At 36.3% G+C, this 19171-nt stretch overlaps 2 protein-coding genes across 2 annotated transcripts; one reads left to right on the top strand and one right to left on the bottom strand.

The window, feature by feature from the left end:
- Window positions 1–5538: 5538 nt before the first annotated feature.
- LOC115704497 (pentatricopeptide repeat-containing protein At5g64320, mitochondrial-like) lies at window positions 5539–6966 on the bottom strand. Its single transcript, XM_061113895.1, has 2 exons — window positions 6901–6966; window positions 5539–6555 (listed from the first exon to the last, which is right to left on the bottom strand). The coding sequence occupies exons 1-2, from the start codon at window positions 6964–6966 to the stop codon at window positions 5854–5856; spliced, it is 768 nt and encodes a 255-aa protein (XP_060969878.1). The 3' UTR covers window positions 5539–5853.
- A 124-nt stretch (window positions 6967–7090) lies between these two features.
- LOC115712714 (mitochondrial uncoupling protein 5) lies at window positions 7091–8730 on the top strand. Its single transcript, XM_030641051.2, has one exon. The coding sequence runs from the start codon at window positions 7546–7548 to the stop codon at window positions 8518–8520; it is 975 nt and encodes a 324-aa protein (XP_030496911.1). The 5' UTR covers window positions 7091–7545; the 3' UTR covers window positions 8521–8730.
- The last annotated feature ends 10441 nt before the right edge of the window (window positions 8731–19171 follow it).

Below are 19171 nucleotides of genomic sequence, written 5' to 3'. Positions count from 1 at the left end.
AAGCGAGAAAGAGAATTAACTGGAACCTTTGTCTCCATAAGAAACAACACATGAGGATTTTGCTCTTTGACAAGCAAACGAAGCTTACGGAATGCTCTCGGGTTCCCCAAACCCCGAGCATTCCAACTTACGATTTTCATGGTGAACCGCGGGGCTGCTGAGCAACCACCGCAGAGTTGTCCATAACATCAGCAGAATCCTCAATAGCAGAAACACACTGACGTAAACCAGCAACTTCGGACAAGGAAGAAGCAGTTTCAGAGTTAACAGCTCGGCATCTCTTCAAAGTTTGCCTCATAGAATTGTTGTCAAACTGTCTTTTAAAGACTTTATTGGGCTGTATATTTTCTTGATCATGAACAAGAGCCTTGGACACATTGATAGCAGCAGGGACATGAGTGAAAATCGGCTTAGGAGCAGCAGGTGTTGACAGTTGATGCAGTGGGAACCTTGGAACATTATTTGGTGTAATGAGCGGAGGATATGAAGCAAAGGTGTTTGAATTTGTAGCACTGGAGCCTATTTCTGGTGTGAAAACATCAAGCAAGATAGTGGAGGACGGGGTTGTATTCATCTCAATAATTTTTTTCCTTTATCCATAGTAGTATTCACAGATTCAGAGGGTATATGGGAATAAATGCTGGAAGAAAGATGAAGAGGAGAGCTAAAAGAGGCATGATTCAGTGTGGATGGAACAAAAATGGAAGAATTTGTTGAATCAGTAAGGGATGTAATAGGATTAGAAGTGTTGCTGTGAGTGGTTTGGCCATGAAGAACACGATCAGTTATGTGGGCAGAATTTGAGGACTCACCAACAAGCAAAGGAGATGGTTGAGGAAGAGGTAGTGATTGAAGTTTAGGGACAGCCGAATGTATAGAAGTTCTGGCCAACCGAGTGAGCAATGGCCAGGCATTTCCTTTGGGGAAATCCGTCCTATATCGATCATATGATGATGTAGGAAGTTTAGAGCCTTTAATTTCTGGACCATATGGCAGTTCTGGTTCAATATTCAGATCTAACTTCTCAAGAAAAAGTGGGCACTTTTGATAGAGATGACCAATCAATCCGCATTCCATACAATAGTCTGGTAACCGCTCATAACGAAACTCTACCCAGAATTCATCCTTAATTCTTGGGAGAGAAATCATTCTACCACGCAGAAGTGGTTTGTTGAGATTAAGATTAACTCTAAAACGCAGAAAAGGGCCCCAACCCTCATTAAGAGAATCATCATGAACCGCAAGAAACTCACCCAAAATAGAAGCCAAAGCCTTAGCCAAAGATCGGGACTTACTTAGAAAAGGCAATCTATAAGCTTGTACCCAAAACGGACTATGAATCATGATGTCTGGAGTAAGATTCAGATACAATGAAGGATCAATGAGGACAATGTGATGGTTTTGAAAGTGCCACGGTTCCTTCTCCAACACCCGAGTACGATCCCCCTCACATCCAAAGCATAGCATAAATAGGTCCGAGTGATGATCCTTAATATTCACTTTAAAACGCCCATCCCAGTGATCTGCCATTTGCCTTTGGAAAGTGGATAACCAGACTTTTTTGCTTGTTAAAACACGAGCAATAAGAATGTATTCTTTGGACGAAACAACATCAGAACCATCATCAGTAATGGTTAGAATTTCCTTCTCATCTTCAGTAAGAACCATTGTCGATTTCATTTTGTCCAGGAGAGGATTCATAGTGAGAACAGTATAATATAAAGAGACAAACTAGGGAATCAGATCAAGGTTGATCGTGGAAAAGATGGAAGAAAAGCAGGGGAAATTTGTTGGAAAATAACTGTAAAAAACTGCCACAGAGCATGAACATGGGCAGACACTCTCTTTTTTTTTTTTCTTTTTAATAATTGGATACACTTGAAACATATAAAAACTAAAACATGTGAAACATATAAACTGAAATTTTCCTAAAATTAATATGATAAAATATCACAAATTTCTTTAGGCAAATTTATCACATGGATTAATTATGTAGTTGGAATATTATTTTCAATAGCCTTCTAACTAAATGATCAATTCTAGTGATAAAAATTTAAATCCTTTGTCCCAACATGCTCTATGTTTGATGACGAAGGATTAGATAAGAATATTATATATTGGGTTGAAATGTAATAGTTACATAAGATTGAAATAATGTTTATATTATCTTTTGTTTGTTGTATTATTAAATTTGATAAATATTATATGGTATATTTATAAATTATTTCAAAATTATTAAGATAATAAAATGTTCATAAATTTTTAAAGCAATAAAATATAAAAGTAAGTTCCACTATATATATAATATTTAAAATTATCATTAAAGTGAGACCCATTATTTTTTTAGAATGTGATTATTTCTTTAGGATGTGTATGTTGAATATCATAATCTGGAATAGGGACAAACATGATCAGCTAATTCTTCTCCAATTCTAGTCCATGTAGTGTCCCTTGACGAAGGAATTCTAGTCCCATGTGCAAAAAAACATAAGAAATATGGTATTTTTTTAGCATAACCAAATTAATAATATATATTTTTTTTGAACAACAAATTAATAATATGTTAGATTAAGATCAAACTATTAAATATATAATTTGTTTTTATAATGATTTTCATATATGCAAATTGCAAATGTATTTGAGTTATCATAATTTAGATCCATGGAATTTTTAATCATTTACACATATCAACTAATTTCATGTTACTTTATCTTGTCTGGCCATGAGATCTGTCTAGACATGAAAGATATCCAGATTTATAATAATTAATATATTGTCAGAATTTAATTTCATATTAACTTTCATTTTGGCAAGAACTTCAACATAAATATTAATCCAAAGAAATAAATTTTTGTACCGGAAATGTTTTGAACAAGCCAAAGACTTTTGATGGTTCTAGAGTAAATTCTTATGAATTTAGGGCGCATTATAAATGTTTGAATAATTATGCTTATTTATTCTTTTTGTTGTTTGGTTCAAACAAGGTCCAGATTTTATAATGATACCAATGACATTCAATCAGCTCCATTACTCACCATTTTCGCTTTAGGAAGTGTGCAGCCTGGCAACTCAAACAAAATACCTTATATCATCGACAATAACACACCATTCTGCCTATCCTTGCTATCAATCACATCAGAAATCGCCATAACATCTGACAACGACGTCGAACTTTGCTTGAAAAAACGTCTAGAAAAGGTAAAGGGCGATTGACCCAACCTATTCCCAGAGATACTTTGGTCACACAAGACCACCGAGAAGACGGCCACCGGGCAGACACCCTTTGCATTTGCTTATGGCTATGAAGCAATACTTTCCGTCAAATTGGAACCACCATCCCACAGGAGGATAACCTATGACCAAGGAACAAACCACTCCTTGCTGACAAATCCCTTGATGAAATAGAAGAAAGAAGAGACCGAGCTAACTTAAAGTTGCATGCCTACAAGCAAATACTTCAATAAACAAGTCAAATAAAGGAAATTCTTTATAGGAGACTTAGTGCTTCGAAGAGTATTCCTAAACATCAAAGATTCTGCAGCAGGAGTATTTGGACCTAACTGGGAAGGACCGTACCAAGTGATGGAAATTATAAGTCAAGGTGCTTACAAACTCAGTCGGTACAACGGAAAGATAGAATTAGTCCTCCTACCAAGATATTGGAAAGGAGAACATCTCAGAAAATACTAAGAAACCAACTTGTAAAAAATACTACTCTTAAGCAGTAGTTCCTACACAGTTCCCCGTACACGGATTATGCAAAGAGCTATATTACCACTAATCTTCAGTGGTGGCCTTTGCACGGTATGACGTGCATGAGTAGCCAAAATTTACGTTTTACAAGTAGACTTTAGATTTGTAAGATTTTATTACCAAATATATGTAAGTTGCACAACAACAACGCATTTGTAAGACCAATAAATAAATAAAATAAAATTTTCTTTTCAAAATGTGTTTAATAACTTGCTAATAAATTGACTTTTTACAGTTAATTTTTTTTTTTAGTTCAAGATGCATGCAAACAAGTCCTCCTAAGAAAATACACAGGCAAAGGTCTATTGTACTTGATTAATTGCAAGTAACCAAGAGACCATAAGTCTGCTCGATCATTTGGGAGCACCCACACCGCACAACATCGAACAAGCACAAAAATACTTAAGCAAAAAATGAAGTTTTTTTAAGCAAGAAATGGAGCACTAAGTATGTGCGAATGGCAAACTTTAGTTAAGCATAAAAAACATAAGTTCGAGATTAAAAGCTACACAGTCAGCTATATGTAACAAAAGAAAGTAAAGTCAAGATTAAAAACCTCCTAGCCGATCACTAGTTCAAATGTAAAAGGCCTTAGGGCCATACAAGAACAAAATAAAAGTGCAAAATAAAAGCATGAAAAAAGTAAAGCCTTCAAATGTTTTCAGGAATGTTAAGTGGAGTACATGGGTTCAAACTCTCAACAGTTGGGTCCTAGGTAGCAACCTTAATAATTTGAGCAGTAAGAGTCTCCAAAACAGGCTCAGCAGACCTGCAACCTGCACGATAGGTACCTTGCCAGTACCCTGGTCAGCAGGTACCTATGCAGAAGTTTGACCCGTTTCGTCAACCTGGCTGGCAAGTACCTCGGCAAAGGCTTGTCCAGTTTGGTCGGCAGAGGCTTGATCAGTTTGGCCGGCAGAGGCTTGGTCAGTCTGGCTGGCAGAGGCCTCTATTGTGCTACCCTGTGCTGGTCGGGATGTGAACAAAATTGCCCCACGAGCAATCAAGTCCTCGCAAAGAGGAGTATCTATATACATGTATTATTCCTCGAGATTATTGATATAACACTCATAAAATATCTCTATTGATAAATCCCAATACTTAGCTATAATGTCCTCCTGACCCTTCAAGGCAGCGTCTAACTCCTCCTGTTTCAACTTGCATGTGTTCTCTGTTACATCCAACTCCTTCCTTAGCTTGGCAACCTCTACGGTTAGATCATTCACCTTCTGTTTACGAACACCAAGCAGCTAACCCACACCATCATAATGTCCCTGAGCTTGGGACATTTGTTTCGAGAACCCGTCAAGAACGTATCCAATAAGCATCGAGAAAAATACGAGCACACAGAATACACCAAAAAATTAAATCTCTCAATTTCGGTAAAAAAATATATCAAAATGAAACCAATACAAACAACAACCATATAGATCTACTGAAAATAGACTATGCTTTTGCAATTATTTAACAAAATATTTTAAAAAATATTTACTCATTAATCCACAAGCTTCGACCTTCGAACTTTGTGGTGAGACATTTCAGGTCTTTGACAGGCTGCAATGGAGGATGGGAGACAACGGATGAGCTTCCACAAAGGACATTTGGACTTCAACGAAGGACTAAAGATGACTCTTTTGGGCAGATGACAGGAAGCTAGAGAGAACTCGACAAACGAGGGAAGGTGCGATTGTTGGGTAATCTGATGAAATATATGTAGAGAAAAATATTTTTTTTTTTAGGTTTTTTAAGGTTTTAAAATTGGTAAAAGTTTTTTTTTTTTTTGAATAAAGTGAGAAATTATTAAAATAAAATAGTATAAAATAATTAAGGTGTATTTTTTAGGGTTATTTGCAGCATTACCTCCTTAAGTGGTCAGGTATTTGCAACTAACCTCCTAAACCCAGCTTCTATTAGCAGTTAGACCTTTTCGTGCATTTTTGGGTGTTAAGTGACAGGTTGGAATGTCTACGTGTACACAATGTACACGTGGCACAATTTAATTAGTCCACGTAATAAATATTTAAAATTAAAATATAAAAATTAATTATTTTAAAAATAAAAAATAAAAAATATTTTTATTTAAAAATAAAAAATAAAAAATTAATTTTTTTTTTTTACATTTTTTTCTTTTTCTTTTTCTTTTTCTTTTTTTCTTTTCTTTCTCTTTTCTTTCTTCACGCCTCCTTCTTCTCTCTCTAACCCCAGCCAACTCCTCATCATCATCTTCTTCATCTTTGAAACCCTAGCCCCCAAAATCAGCCCCATCAAACCCCATCTTTCCCTAATTCTCGCTTCCCTCAGCAAACCTCTATAGACAACCTTCCTCAACTCGCCATGCGGACAAATATCAGCAGCCACCATGGCTCTCAAGACCTTCAAAGCCTTAAGAACCATCCCACTCCTGCAAAACCCATCAACCAAAATCCCACAAAACTTTTCCACAAGCTTGAATGGGGAACCCGACCTCACCATCCAATTAAAAACCTTGATGGCCTCTTTGGGCTTGCCCTTTCTGAAGTAGGCAGCGACGAGCGTGTTGTTGATGGGCGCCACATGGTGTTGGGACATCGGGCTGCGTCTAAGGCGGGTGAGGAGGGACATGGGCATGGCAATGTCCGACTGGGAGGCAAGGGAGTCGAGGAGGGCAGAAAGAGAGATGGCATCGAGAGGTGGATTTGTAAGGAGGGCGGTGATGGCGAGGTGGGTCGCAGTGTTGAGTTGGTTCGAGAGGCAGAGACGAGGGAGGAGGAGGTTGATCAGTGACTGGTTTTGAAGAAGAAGATGATGATGATGGGGAGTCGGCTGGGGTTAGAGAGAGAAGAAGAAGGAGGCGTGAAGAAAAAAAAAGAGAAAGAAAAGAAAAAGAAAAAAAGAAAAAGAAAAAGAAATTAATTTTAAAATTTTTTATTTTTAAATAAAAATATTTTTTTATTTTTTATTTTTAAAATAATTAATTTTTATATTTTAATTTTAAATATTTATTACTTGGACTAATTAAATTGTGCCACGTGTACATTGTGTACACGTAGACATTCCAACCTGTCACTTAACACCCAAAAATGGACGGAAAGGGCTAACTGTTAACAGAAGCTAAGTTTAGGAGGTTTTACTACCAAAATTTTAGAATTGAGGGTTAGTTGAAAATACCTGACCACTTAGGTTATTTGCCTTTAGATATGATTGGCTGCTCACAAATGAAGGTATATGCAGCATTCCTCACAGGATTTTAAAAGTGCAAAAAGAAAAGTCAAAAAAAAAAGGAAATTATTAATTATTTTTTCTTACAAAATAATCGTTATATTTAATAAAGGAAAAGGAAAGAAATGTATTAAAAAAAAAAGGAAAGGAAAGAAGGGGACCCCAGAAGAGAGAGAAAATTGTATTGTAGTTTAGTAGGGTGGGGTTCGCGTAAGGAGTCTCCCTCTCGAGTTTCGACCTTGTTTCCTCTCCTTCACTTTCCCTTTGCTATAAATTGCGAGTGGCCGTTACTTCCTATTCTCTCCCAAACAAACCCTTACAGCTTATGTCTCAAAGGTCTAACGTTCCTCACTCTTCCACCATAGCTTTCGGTCTCCATTCTCATCTCCTGGTCTCCAGTGAGATGAACCCTAATTCCTACTGGTCTTCCTGATCCATCTACTTTCCCCAATATTTCTTCTCATTCTTTTTATTATTCTTTAAATAAACACAAAACAATTATAAATATTAATTCTTGTTACCCATTCTTTTGTATTCACCTTAAAGCCTCAATTATTTTAATTCGATTGTTGAGAAAAATCAAATTACTCAACAATGGGTGTCAAAGGATTTGTTGAAGGAGGCATAGCTTCGATCGTTGCCGGCTGTTCAACCCACCCAATCGACCTCGTCAAGGTCCGTATGCAGCTCCAGGGCGAGTCCGTCACCCCCAACCCGGCGGCGGTTCAAAATCTCCGACCGGCTCTTTCTTTTCACCCCAACTCAGCTGCTGGATCCGTCCGTATCCCAACTCCGCCTCCCGCGCCGCCGGTGCGCGTCGGCCCAATCGCCGTCGGAGTTCGCATTGTGCAGCAAGAAGGAATGGCGGGTTTGTTCTCTGGTGTCTCCGCTACTGTTCTCAGGCAGACTCTCTACTCCACCACACGTATGGGTCTGTACGATATCTTGAAGCAGAAGTGGACCGATCCCAACACGGGGAACATGCCCTTGACCCGCAAAATCACGGCTGGTCTGATAGCCGGCGCGATCGGAGCTGCCGTTGGAAACCCAGCTGATGTGGCGATGGTTCGTATGCAAGCCGACGGTCGGCTTCCCATGGCTCAGCGCCGTAATTACACGAGCGTGGTCGATGCTCTGACGCGGATGTCGCGCCAGGAAGGGATTCGGAGCTTGTGGCGCGGCTCGTCGATGACGATCAACCGAGCCATGCTCGTGACGGCTTCGCAGCTGGCTTCGTACGACCAGATCAAGGAGACGATTCTAGAAAAAGGGGTCATGAAAGACGGGCTCGGGACCCACGTGACGGCGAGCTTTGCAGCGGGGTTTGTGGCATCGGTTGCGTCAAACCCAGTTGACGTTATCAAAACCAGAGTCATGAACATGAAGGTGGAGCCCGGATCGCCTCCGCCGTACAACGGAGCCATTGACTGTGCTCTCAAAACGGTGCGTTCAGAGGGTCCCTTTGCTCTCTACAAAGGGTTTTTGCCAACGATCTCGAGGCAAGGGCCTTTCACTGTGATGCTGTTCGTGACATTGGAGCAGGTTCGAAAGTTGCTCAAGGATTTCTGATTAGAATGATGATGACGACAATTAAGACTATTAATTAATATTATTATTATTTACTATTGAGATATTATTGTATTAGTAATTAAGTTTAATCCTCCTGGAGTTTGGGGATGGAATTTAGAAGATATTAGAAAGAAAGAAAAAACCATTGAAGATGTGTTAAACGTGGTGTTATCAATTTGGATAATGATATAATAAATTTTTTGGGATAAATCTCTTTGTGTTGTGTCTTGTTTGTAATATTTAGCTTTGAATGAAATCACGGGTGAAAAAAAAAGAACATGAATTTGGTTTAGTCTTAACACTTTTGATATTAATGTGAATAGTGAGTACTTGGTGGTGTGGGTGGCATAAGAGTGAAGCATTGCAGGAAAATTATTGTGCGACAACTATGACTTTGGTCTTAAAATAATGCATTAAAAAGATTATGACTTTGTTTACAACTTTGAAATTTCGATTTATGGGTTCCTTCGAACTAAAGCATCTCTAAAATGGGGTGCTTACTTTTATGTCCCTTTAATATTATGGTGAGTAATGTATTTAAGTTATAATATCTTACATATCATTCTCATGAGGCTGCTTTGATAATTGCTTGTGTTCCCTTTGAGAGGGGATTGATACTTATAGTTATTTCTCGGTGACCTTTCAATTCATGTTATTAAAAGCTCATTAATCAAGTTGATCTTCTAGGTGGCCAATAAGCTTCTTTTTTTTTTTTTGTGACTTAGTTGCCATTGACAGCCATCAATGGAAATGGAATCAGGGAACGTCAGAGTCACTTGGATTTTATTATTTCCTGAAGAAAAAGATAAGAAATCAATTTAATTATTTAAGTATAAATATGTAGGACTTCAGTTCTTAATCAAATCCAAATTGGAGATTGTGGTAGTAGATTTTTGAGATGTTATATCATCTCATCAATCTTTTTTTTTGTTTGTTAAATATTACTTATTCAAATTTGTTTGTGTTTCTTCTCCTAAGACCATCCCATCAGCTCTTTTAGCAGTGATTAGTGAAAATCTGCTGGGGATTTAGTTGGACAAAAATTTCTATAATTTTGTTTGGTACATAAATTCAAAATTGACCTCATACCTACGGGTGCTGAACGAGGGAAGAGTATAGTAATTGATTTATGGTAAATTGAAATATTGTTGTCTTAAAAAGTTTTTAAAAATTTACATAAACGATGTGGAAATAGTAAATAGTTAAAATAAGAAATTCACAGTAACAATTTTTATTATTTTATTAATTATTAGAACCCAGATTCGATGGAAAGAAGAAAATAGCTTCCAATTTACTAAGTTTTGCATGTATTTTAATTGGAAAATTAGGCGAGGAAAAAATATATAATACTCTACTGTAACCATCTGTTACTGTTTTTTTTTTTTTTTTTTGTGATTAAAATCATCTGTTACTCACAATCAATTACAATTAAGAAAAATAAGTAAATGACAACCAATGAAAATTATTGGTAAGTGTTACGGGCTCACCTTTTCAGGCAGCGGAACACGTACCTTGACTTCTCTAAGTCAAAGGTCAGCCTTCCAACCATCCGAGTAATAATGGACTCATTTTTTTCCGCGACCGTGTGCCTCGTGCACACTTCCGTCTCTCGAACAACTCCCGCCGAGTCATGCTCGCAAGCATCCATGAGTGCATCCATGCATCAAGGCTCTCTAGCCAAGATACTCGCACTGTCCATAGGTTCCCACTATGTTAAGACAAATCCCAACACCGACGCTCACCTCGTCACTCGGGACCACGGTAGTATGTGTGGCAAGATGCCAACACCAAGTTGACGTGCCAACGCTTCTATCATGCCCCATTCGATATTGTCCGAACAATCTCCTATTAGAATATTTTTATTTATGGAAATTATTTTCTAATTAAGGAAATGATTTTCTATTTAAGGAAATAAATAAATAATTGATTTTCTGATAAATAAATATTTTATATTCATTAAATCTGGACAAAATCAATTATGTAATATTCTATATATGGTCAGATTTCTATATTCATTATCTGATTTGATTTCCTGAATTAATTGTCAAAATATTCTGACAATTAATGTGGCGCAGATACTGATGGAGTATCTCACCTATAAATATAGGGTCTCGGTCCCCGAGCTCCTCACTCATTCTGAATTCATTCAGCAAATTCCATCTAAAGAGAGTTGAGAGAGCGAGGAAGCCCGAACTCCAATACCGAAGCTATTGCAGGGATTGAAGCTCAAAGATCAATGGCTGGAGGTACATCGATCCTTTCATTGCATATATTATTGATATGATTATAGTTTATTTTCCGCATTTCATATCATTTGTATATGCTATATTACATACACTATATATATAGTCTAACAGTTGGTATCAGAGCGGTTTTATCTCTGCCTTGATTTTATTTGAGTTTCATATATATATATATACATACATACACTGTTTATATATATATATTTGTTTTCAGATCTATTCGTGTGTATATATATTTATATTCATACCATTTATATTATATATACATTTTCATCAGTATATACATGTACATATATATATCTTTATTCTTATATATATTATATACATTTATATACTGTATATATATATTTTTTATTTTCACGTGTATATATATATGTTTATATATATATATATTATATATTATATATATATGTTTTATCGCATAATACATTCATAATATTCATTTTTATTTATGTGATATATACATGCATATATATATATATAAACTAAACACGATCGGTCCATTTTAGTTTTTTCCATTTTTCATTTTTCGGTGTTTATTTCGAATTCTAAATATATTGCTATGTTCGTATAGTATTATAGATCGATCTAAGCATTGAAAATCTATTGAAAAACTTAAAGATGGAAAAATTTTTCAGTTAAAACTTTTTCGGACCCGATTAATTTTGTGATATTAAAGTATATATTTTTTCGTGTTTTCGTGCATAAAATCTATGTGGATCTCTTTATTATTTGATTTAGAACATTTTAGATTTGAAAACACGAAATTTGGTCGTCGGAAACGCAATTTCCGATCGGGTTTGGGTCGGGTTCGACGGACCCGCGTGCAGAAAAACGGGTCAAATTCGACCCGGTTTGGCTGGAGAAGACGACACAAACGACGTGTCGTTTGTCAAAAAACGACGGGTCGTTTGTCAAAAAACGACGGGTCGTTTGTCAAAAAACGACGTGTCGTTTGTCAAAAAACGACGTGTCGTTTGTCAAAAAACGACGTGTCGTTTGTTGAAACGACGTGTCGTTTGAAGGGGTTCATTTTCAGCTGTCGTTTGAAAAAACGACATGTCGTTTGCATGCATTTTCAGCCCTTCAAATTTTGGAAAAACGACGTGTCGTTTTGCTCTTTGCAAAAACGACATGTCGTTTGGCAGTGTGGTTTTTTTTTTACAAAAAAAAAAAGGAAAAATTCCGAATTTTTTTATAAATTTTTATTTTTTTGGAATATTAATTATTTTCCCATTTCAGTGTTAATTTAGTCAATAAATTGCATTTAGTTAATTTTCCATTTTTGTTTAATACATATATATAGTATAAATTGAAAATAGAAATTTGTTTAAATTTGGTAATTTATTACATGATTTATTTAGGCATGTAAAAATTGTGCTAATTTGTGCATTTAATTAAATATTACCAAATTTATGCAATTTATTGTCTAAATTAATTTTGAAAAATCTGCCATTAATTTCATATTAAGGAATTAGCATTTAATTAATAATCATACATTAATTGTATTATTTTGTATTTATTTGACAAATTTATGTTTAATGCAATTAATTTTGATTTGTATGATTTAAATGCTATACATAAATTCCTTTTATAGTGCTAGATATATTTAGAAATATTCAAACATTAAGATAGGTTGAATATTTTATTTAGCAATTAAGTTTCATAAAACTTCATAAAATTATTCATAAAATATTCATAAAACTTTATAAAATGAATAAAATATGAATAAAACGTAAGTAGTTTTGTGGTTTGACATAAGAAAACATGAACCTGGGACAAATGCTCATATCTAGAACGGTTTTTAATGATCTTCGGACGACCACACTAGGAGCACTAATCTCAGTGATTGTCTATTATGTTAATAACGAAATTACTTTTAGGTAGAGCCCAATACCTAATGTCTAAAGTGAAAATATAATTTTTTATAATTAGGGAGTAGCCACAGCATCTTTAATTATATAAAATTATATATTAATTAAAATTCACATTAATGGACAAAACTTGTAATTAATTATTTGAATATAATAATTTTACCCCACAGGGATTTTATTATATTTTTATAATTAATTAGGATAATATATTAAGTTAAATTCTCTTAATTTACCCCACAGGGAGTTATGAGGATTTGAATTAATAGTGTTATCACAAATTTTAATTAAAGATAGATTTCATTCCTCCATTATTTCTAAATTAAATACTTCATTAAATCTATCATAAAGTTCATCTAATTTTATTAGATTTAAAATTTAGCCCACAGGCAATTTTAGATTTAATAAAATTTTCATCTTCATCATGTTTCTACATTGGTAAAACACAATTCATTAAAGCCTCAATTCTTTTAACATCTAAATTTTTTGTAATCCTATTTTTGCAGCTATTTCATCCACCTCTAAATATGCTGAAATCACTAGTGAAATCTCTGAGCTTAGGAGTGACAACTTCAAAATCTGGAAGGAACGAGTTCTTCTCCACCTAGCTTGCACTGACATGGATTATGCAATAAGGAAAGATGAACCACCGCTATCACCGATACTAGCACCGGCCGTCGAGATTGCACTGCGTGAAAAGTGGGAGCAATCTAATCGTCTCTGCATCATGTTCATTATGTCCAGAATTCCTATGGGAATGCGTGGATCGGTGGAGCCACCTGAGAAGGTGAAAGACTTTATCAAAGTTATGGATGAGCAAACTTGACACTCGTATAAATCCTTGTTCATCAACCTCATCCAAGAGTTCTCGTCCACAAAACTCACCGGTGTTAAAGGAGTTCGAGAACACATTTCTAAAATGAGGGACATCACTGCTCATTTGAAGAAACTCGACGTTATCATTCCTGATACCTTCCTGGTTCATTACATCCTTCACAATCTTCCTCCACAATATGGGCCTTTCAAAATTTCCTACAACACACATAAAGAAAAATGGACTATCAATGAATTGATGACCATGTGTGTTCAAGAGGGAAGCCAGTGCTCCTACAAGAGCAAGGAGAAAGTGTTCACCGACCACTCAACCTAAGAAACGCAAGCCATTCAAGAAGAACAAAGGGAAAAAGCCCATGGCTCCCAAGGCCGCCATAAAGAAAGATTCCATCAAATGTTTCTTTTCAGTAAACAAAAGGGACATGCTAAAAGTGAGTGCAAACAGCTCAAGAAATGGATGGATGACAAAGGTAATCCAATTTCCTTAGTATGTTATGAATCTAATATGGCTAATGTTAATCTTAACACATGGTGGATTGATTCCGGCTCAACAATTCACATAACAAATTCCTTGCAAGATATTCAAAATCTAAGGAAGCCAAAGGGCAAGTGAGCAAAGCATCTTATCCGGAAACAAGATGGGCTCACATGTGGAAGCTATTGGAACATGCAATTTAGTTTTAAGTAATGGTTTTATTTTAAAATTAGAAAAGACCTTTTATGTACCAAGTTTCTCTAGAAACTTGATTTCAGTTTCAAGACTTATACCCTTTGATTTTTCCTTTACATTTTCAGACAAATATTTTAATTTATATTATAAATCTGAATGTGTTGGAAATGGTATTTTGTCTGATGGTCTTTACTGCCTTAATTTACAAAATAATACCACTAATAATGTTATGCATGTTCACGCTGGCACTAAGAGATGTGTTATGAAAGAGGATTCCTGTACATTGTGGCACCGGAGATTGGGACATATCTCCATTGATAGAATTAAAAGGTTGGTAAAAGATGGGGTACTCAATACCTTAGATTTTACTGACTTTGATACTTGTGTGGATTGCATTAAGGGAAAGCAAACCTCCAAGTCTGTCAAAACTGGTGTCCATAGGAGTTCTGAAATATTAGAAATCATACATACTGATATATGTAGTCCAGATATAGAGTCACATGGTCAGAAATACTTCATCTCATTCATAGATGATTACTCACGCTACATGTATATCCACTTACTTCATAATAAAAATGAAGCATTAGATGTCTTTAAGATATTTAAAGCTGAAGTAGAGAAACAATGCAACAAGCAAATTAAGATAGTGAGATCAGATAGAGGAGGTGAGTATTATGGTAGATACACAGAAGATGGACAAGCACCCGGTGCATTTGCGAAGTTTCTCAAGAAAATGGGATTGTTGCCCATTACACCTTGCCCGCACACCCGAGCAAAATGGTGTTGCGTAAAGAAGAAACCGAACATTAATGGACATGGTGCGGAGTATGCTTAGTAGCAACTCTAATCTTCCTAAATCCTTGTGGACTGAAGCATTAAAGACATCCGTGTACATATTAAACCGAGTTCCAACAAAGGCAGTCTCAAAAACTCCTTTTGAATTATGGAAAGGTTGGAAACCAAGTTTGAATCATGTACGCATTTGGGGATGTCCATCTGAAGTCAGAATATATAATCCACAAGAGAAGAAATTGGACCCAAGGACCATAAGCGGATTCTTTATAGGGTACGCTGAAAAGTCTAAAGGTTACAAGTTTTATTGTCCATCTCATAGCACAAGAATTGTGGAATCAAGGAATGCAAAATTTCTTGAGAATGCCTTGATCGTTGGGAGTGATCAATCAAAGGACTTAGGTCCCGAGAAAGATCCTTCTAACCTTCCACTTCAATAGCAAGATTGATAATGGTTAACACTCCTGTAGTTCAAACGAATGTTCAACAACCATTACCAATCACTGAAGATCCACAAGTTGGTAATGATAATCCAAAAGAGGATCAAAATGTTCAAGAGTTGCCTCGCAACCGTTGAACAACTCCGCCGAATCCAAATGCCGCTCCCCAAGAGCCTCGTTGGTGAAGTCTTAAGAAGATCTACTAGACCTATCAAACCAAAAAATTTACAAAGACTATGTTGTGTATTTATTAGAGTCTCGATATTGGAATTGGAAATGATCCAAACGTTTTACAAGCTATGAACAAAGAGAGAATCAAAATTGTGGTACAATGCTATGGATGATGAAATGAATTCTATGAGGTGCAACAGTAGTCCGGGAACTTGTAAAGTTGCCTAATGGGGCGAGAGCCATTGGCTGTAAATGGGTCTATAAAACTAAGAAAGACTCATTAGGCAACACTGAGAGGTACAAAGCGAGACTTGTTGCTAAAGGATTCACTCAAGAGGAAGGAATTGACTATACGGAGACTTTTTCTCCTGTATCAAAGAAAGATTCCCTCGCAGTCATCTTGGCATTAGTTGCTCATTTTGATTTAGAGCCGGAGCGTATGGATGTAAAAACCGTTTCGAATGGTGATCTAGAGGAGGAGGTATACATGAAACAACCAGAAGGATTCACCTCTAGTGAAGGTCAGGATTTGGTATGCAAGCTCAAGAAGTCCATTTATGGATTAAAACAAGCATCCCGCCAATGGTATTTAAAATTTCATGATGTCATCTCTTCCTTTGGATTTGAAGAGAATGTCATGGATCAATGCATATACGTGAAGGAAAGTGGGAGTAAAATCTGTTTTCTTGTTTTATATGTGGAAGATATTCTTCTTGCATCCAATGATAAAGGGTTGCTACGTGAAGTGAAACAATTTCTTTCAAAGAACTTTGAGATGAAAGACATGGGTGAAGCATCCTATGTCATAGGCATTAAGATTCATAGAGATAGATACCGAGGTATCTTAGGTTTATCTCAAGAAGCCTACATCAACAGAGTTTTAGAAAGATTTCATATGAAAGATTGTTCACCGAGCGTTGCTCCAATTATGAAGGGTGATAAATTAAATTTGAGCCAGTGCCCAAAGAATGATTTTGAAAGAGAACAAATGAAGAACATTCCTTATGCTTCGCCGTTCAAGCCTAATGTATGCTCAAAAGTGCACAAGACCCGACATTGCTTATTCCGTCGAATGTTAGGAAGATTTCGCAGTAACCCGGGATAGACCACCGGAAAGCCGCAAAGAAAGTAATGAGGTATCTTCAGTGGTACTAAGGATTACAAACCGATGTTCAAACGAACCGACAATCTAGAAGTAGTTGGCTACTCGTACTCGCATTTTGTCAAGTTGCGTTGATTCACGTAAATCTACATCTGGTTATGTGTTTATGTTTGCTGGTGGAGTTGTGTCCTAGAGGAGTAACAAACAAACTTTGATCGCTACTTCTACTATGGAGGCCGAGTTCGTTTCTGTTTTCGAGGCTACATCACATGGTGTATGGCTAAAGAGTTTCATTTCAGGCCTTAGAGTGGTTGATTCCATTGCAAGGCCGCTAAAGATGTTCTGTGACAATTCAGCTGCTGTTTTCATGGCTAAGAACAACAAAAGTGGAAGTCGAAGCAAGCACATCGACATTAAGTACTTAGCTATTAGAGAACGTGTTAAGGAAAATAAAGTGGTCATTCAACACATTAGCACTGAATTGATGATTGCCGATCCTATGACAAAAGGCTTGCCACCTCATAAATTCAAGGATCATGTAGAGAACATGGGACTTGGTTCCCTTATGTAATTTGTACAAATAAAGTTATTATTAATGAAACTCTTATTTTTGATTTTCTCATATTTATGCGCATCTTAATTTTACATTTGAGAAAAATTTCGCAGGACTCCGAATAAACATAAGGTTTAGGGTTTATTCACTTAAGTACATTGCCACATAAAGTACATTGTTATATAATAAATGTATTGTAATACATGGAAGATAATACTCGATTCATAATGAGGACATGTCGCTATGATTCGTATGTTTATTATATAATGAGGAACGTTGGGTTTGAATATTTTAGTTTAAATGCTGACCAAGTGGGAGAATATTAGAATATTTTTATTTATGGAAATTATTTTCTAATTAAGGAAATGATTTTCTATTTAAGGAAATAAATAAATAATTGATTTTCTGATAAATAAATATTTTATATTCATTAAATCTGGACAAAATCAATTATGTAATATTCTATATATGGTCAGATTTCTATATTCATTACCTGATTTGATTTCCTGAATTAATTGTCAAAATATTCTGACAATTAATGTGGCGCGTATATCGATGGAGTATCTCACCTATAAATATAGGGTCTCGGTCCCCGAGCTCCTCACTCATTCTGAATTCATTCAGCAAATTCCATCTAAAGAGAGTTGAGAGAGCGAGGAAGCCCGAACTCCAATACCGAAGCTATTGCAGGGATTGAAGCTCAAAGATCAATGGCTGGAGGTACATCGATCCTTTCATTGCATATATTATTGATATGATTATAGTTTATTTTCCGCATTTCATATCATTTGTATATGCTATATTACATACACTATATATATAGTCTAACATCTCCATCGTTGCCTAAAGACTCCCATACGTTCATGGACCAATCTTCAAGGCGCTATGCCTCCATGCATGTTGGCAGACCCTCGAGACAAGCTGTCAAACTAGTTTCATACATTAGACCTCTGTTTCTTTCCAACATGGTGCATCCGTCCCATGCGCGTATGCAAACTAGCCCACGAATGACTACCCGTGTCATCTCGTGTTGAGATTCGTGGCCAAGGCGTACCACAACGTCTCTTGGAGGTTTAGGCCACGTCCCGTGCAAGCAGCATACTGACAAGCTAATGGAAACGTACCCGTTAACCTCTAGCAGCTTCTTAGACGCACTACCGGGTCGGCCCAATAATGTCCATGAATACTCCAACTCATGGAGACATATGAGTCCCCTCGTGGTCCTTATATGCCCACCCTACTAGTCCCACTGACTAGTCGTAGCTCACTTAACACCAAGGTGCCAGGGGTGGTGGAGAGCTGACACCAGAATCCCCCCCCCTTAAAGAGCATTCTAAGCTTTTAGCCTTCTACCAAGAACATACATGATTTTGACTCTGTAGACACATGGCCAAACCATAAACTAAATCACAGAGTTTCTCAAATCCGATTGCACCATTATATTTGTAGACCCAAATAAATGGCGAATACCAACTTCCGCCCAATCCGAACAATATTGAAGATATTTACAAAAATGTACTGCCATACAAACTAAGTATCAGCATGCACCTCAACATGCGCCACCATTTGACCACCACTTGATCAACTTATAGACATCACCTAACTTGTAACAGTGCATCTTGGCACTCACGTCACACTAAGCACTAGCACCCTTCAGTACTTTAGTATTTCTCATTTTTATGTGACTTACTTTCAGAAACGGGCATTACAAGGAGATGTTTCTTACCAAATAAAAACCAGTTAATTCTTACATGTGTGAATATTCATTCATTGGGCTGCATTAATTGGCTCCCTTTAAAAAAATGAATGAATTTGACAAAATAGCATATTGTGTAGTTACTTGAATAACAATACTTCAATAGCTTAATACCAAAGTGCATACACAATAAGAGAGATGTAGCCTCGACTGGTTGGAAGTGCACAAATGATATAAAGAATAATAATTATAAGAAAACGATTCTTTTCTACCAATATG

The sequence above is a fragment of the Cannabis sativa genome, chromosome 4, assembly GCF_029168945.1.
Source record: "Cannabis sativa cultivar Pink pepper isolate KNU-18-1 chromosome 4, ASM2916894v1, whole genome shotgun sequence".
Lineage (NCBI taxonomy): Eukaryota > Viridiplantae > Streptophyta > Magnoliopsida > Rosales > Cannabaceae > Cannabis > Cannabis sativa.
This window is presented reverse-complemented; position numbering and strand designations above follow the sequence as displayed.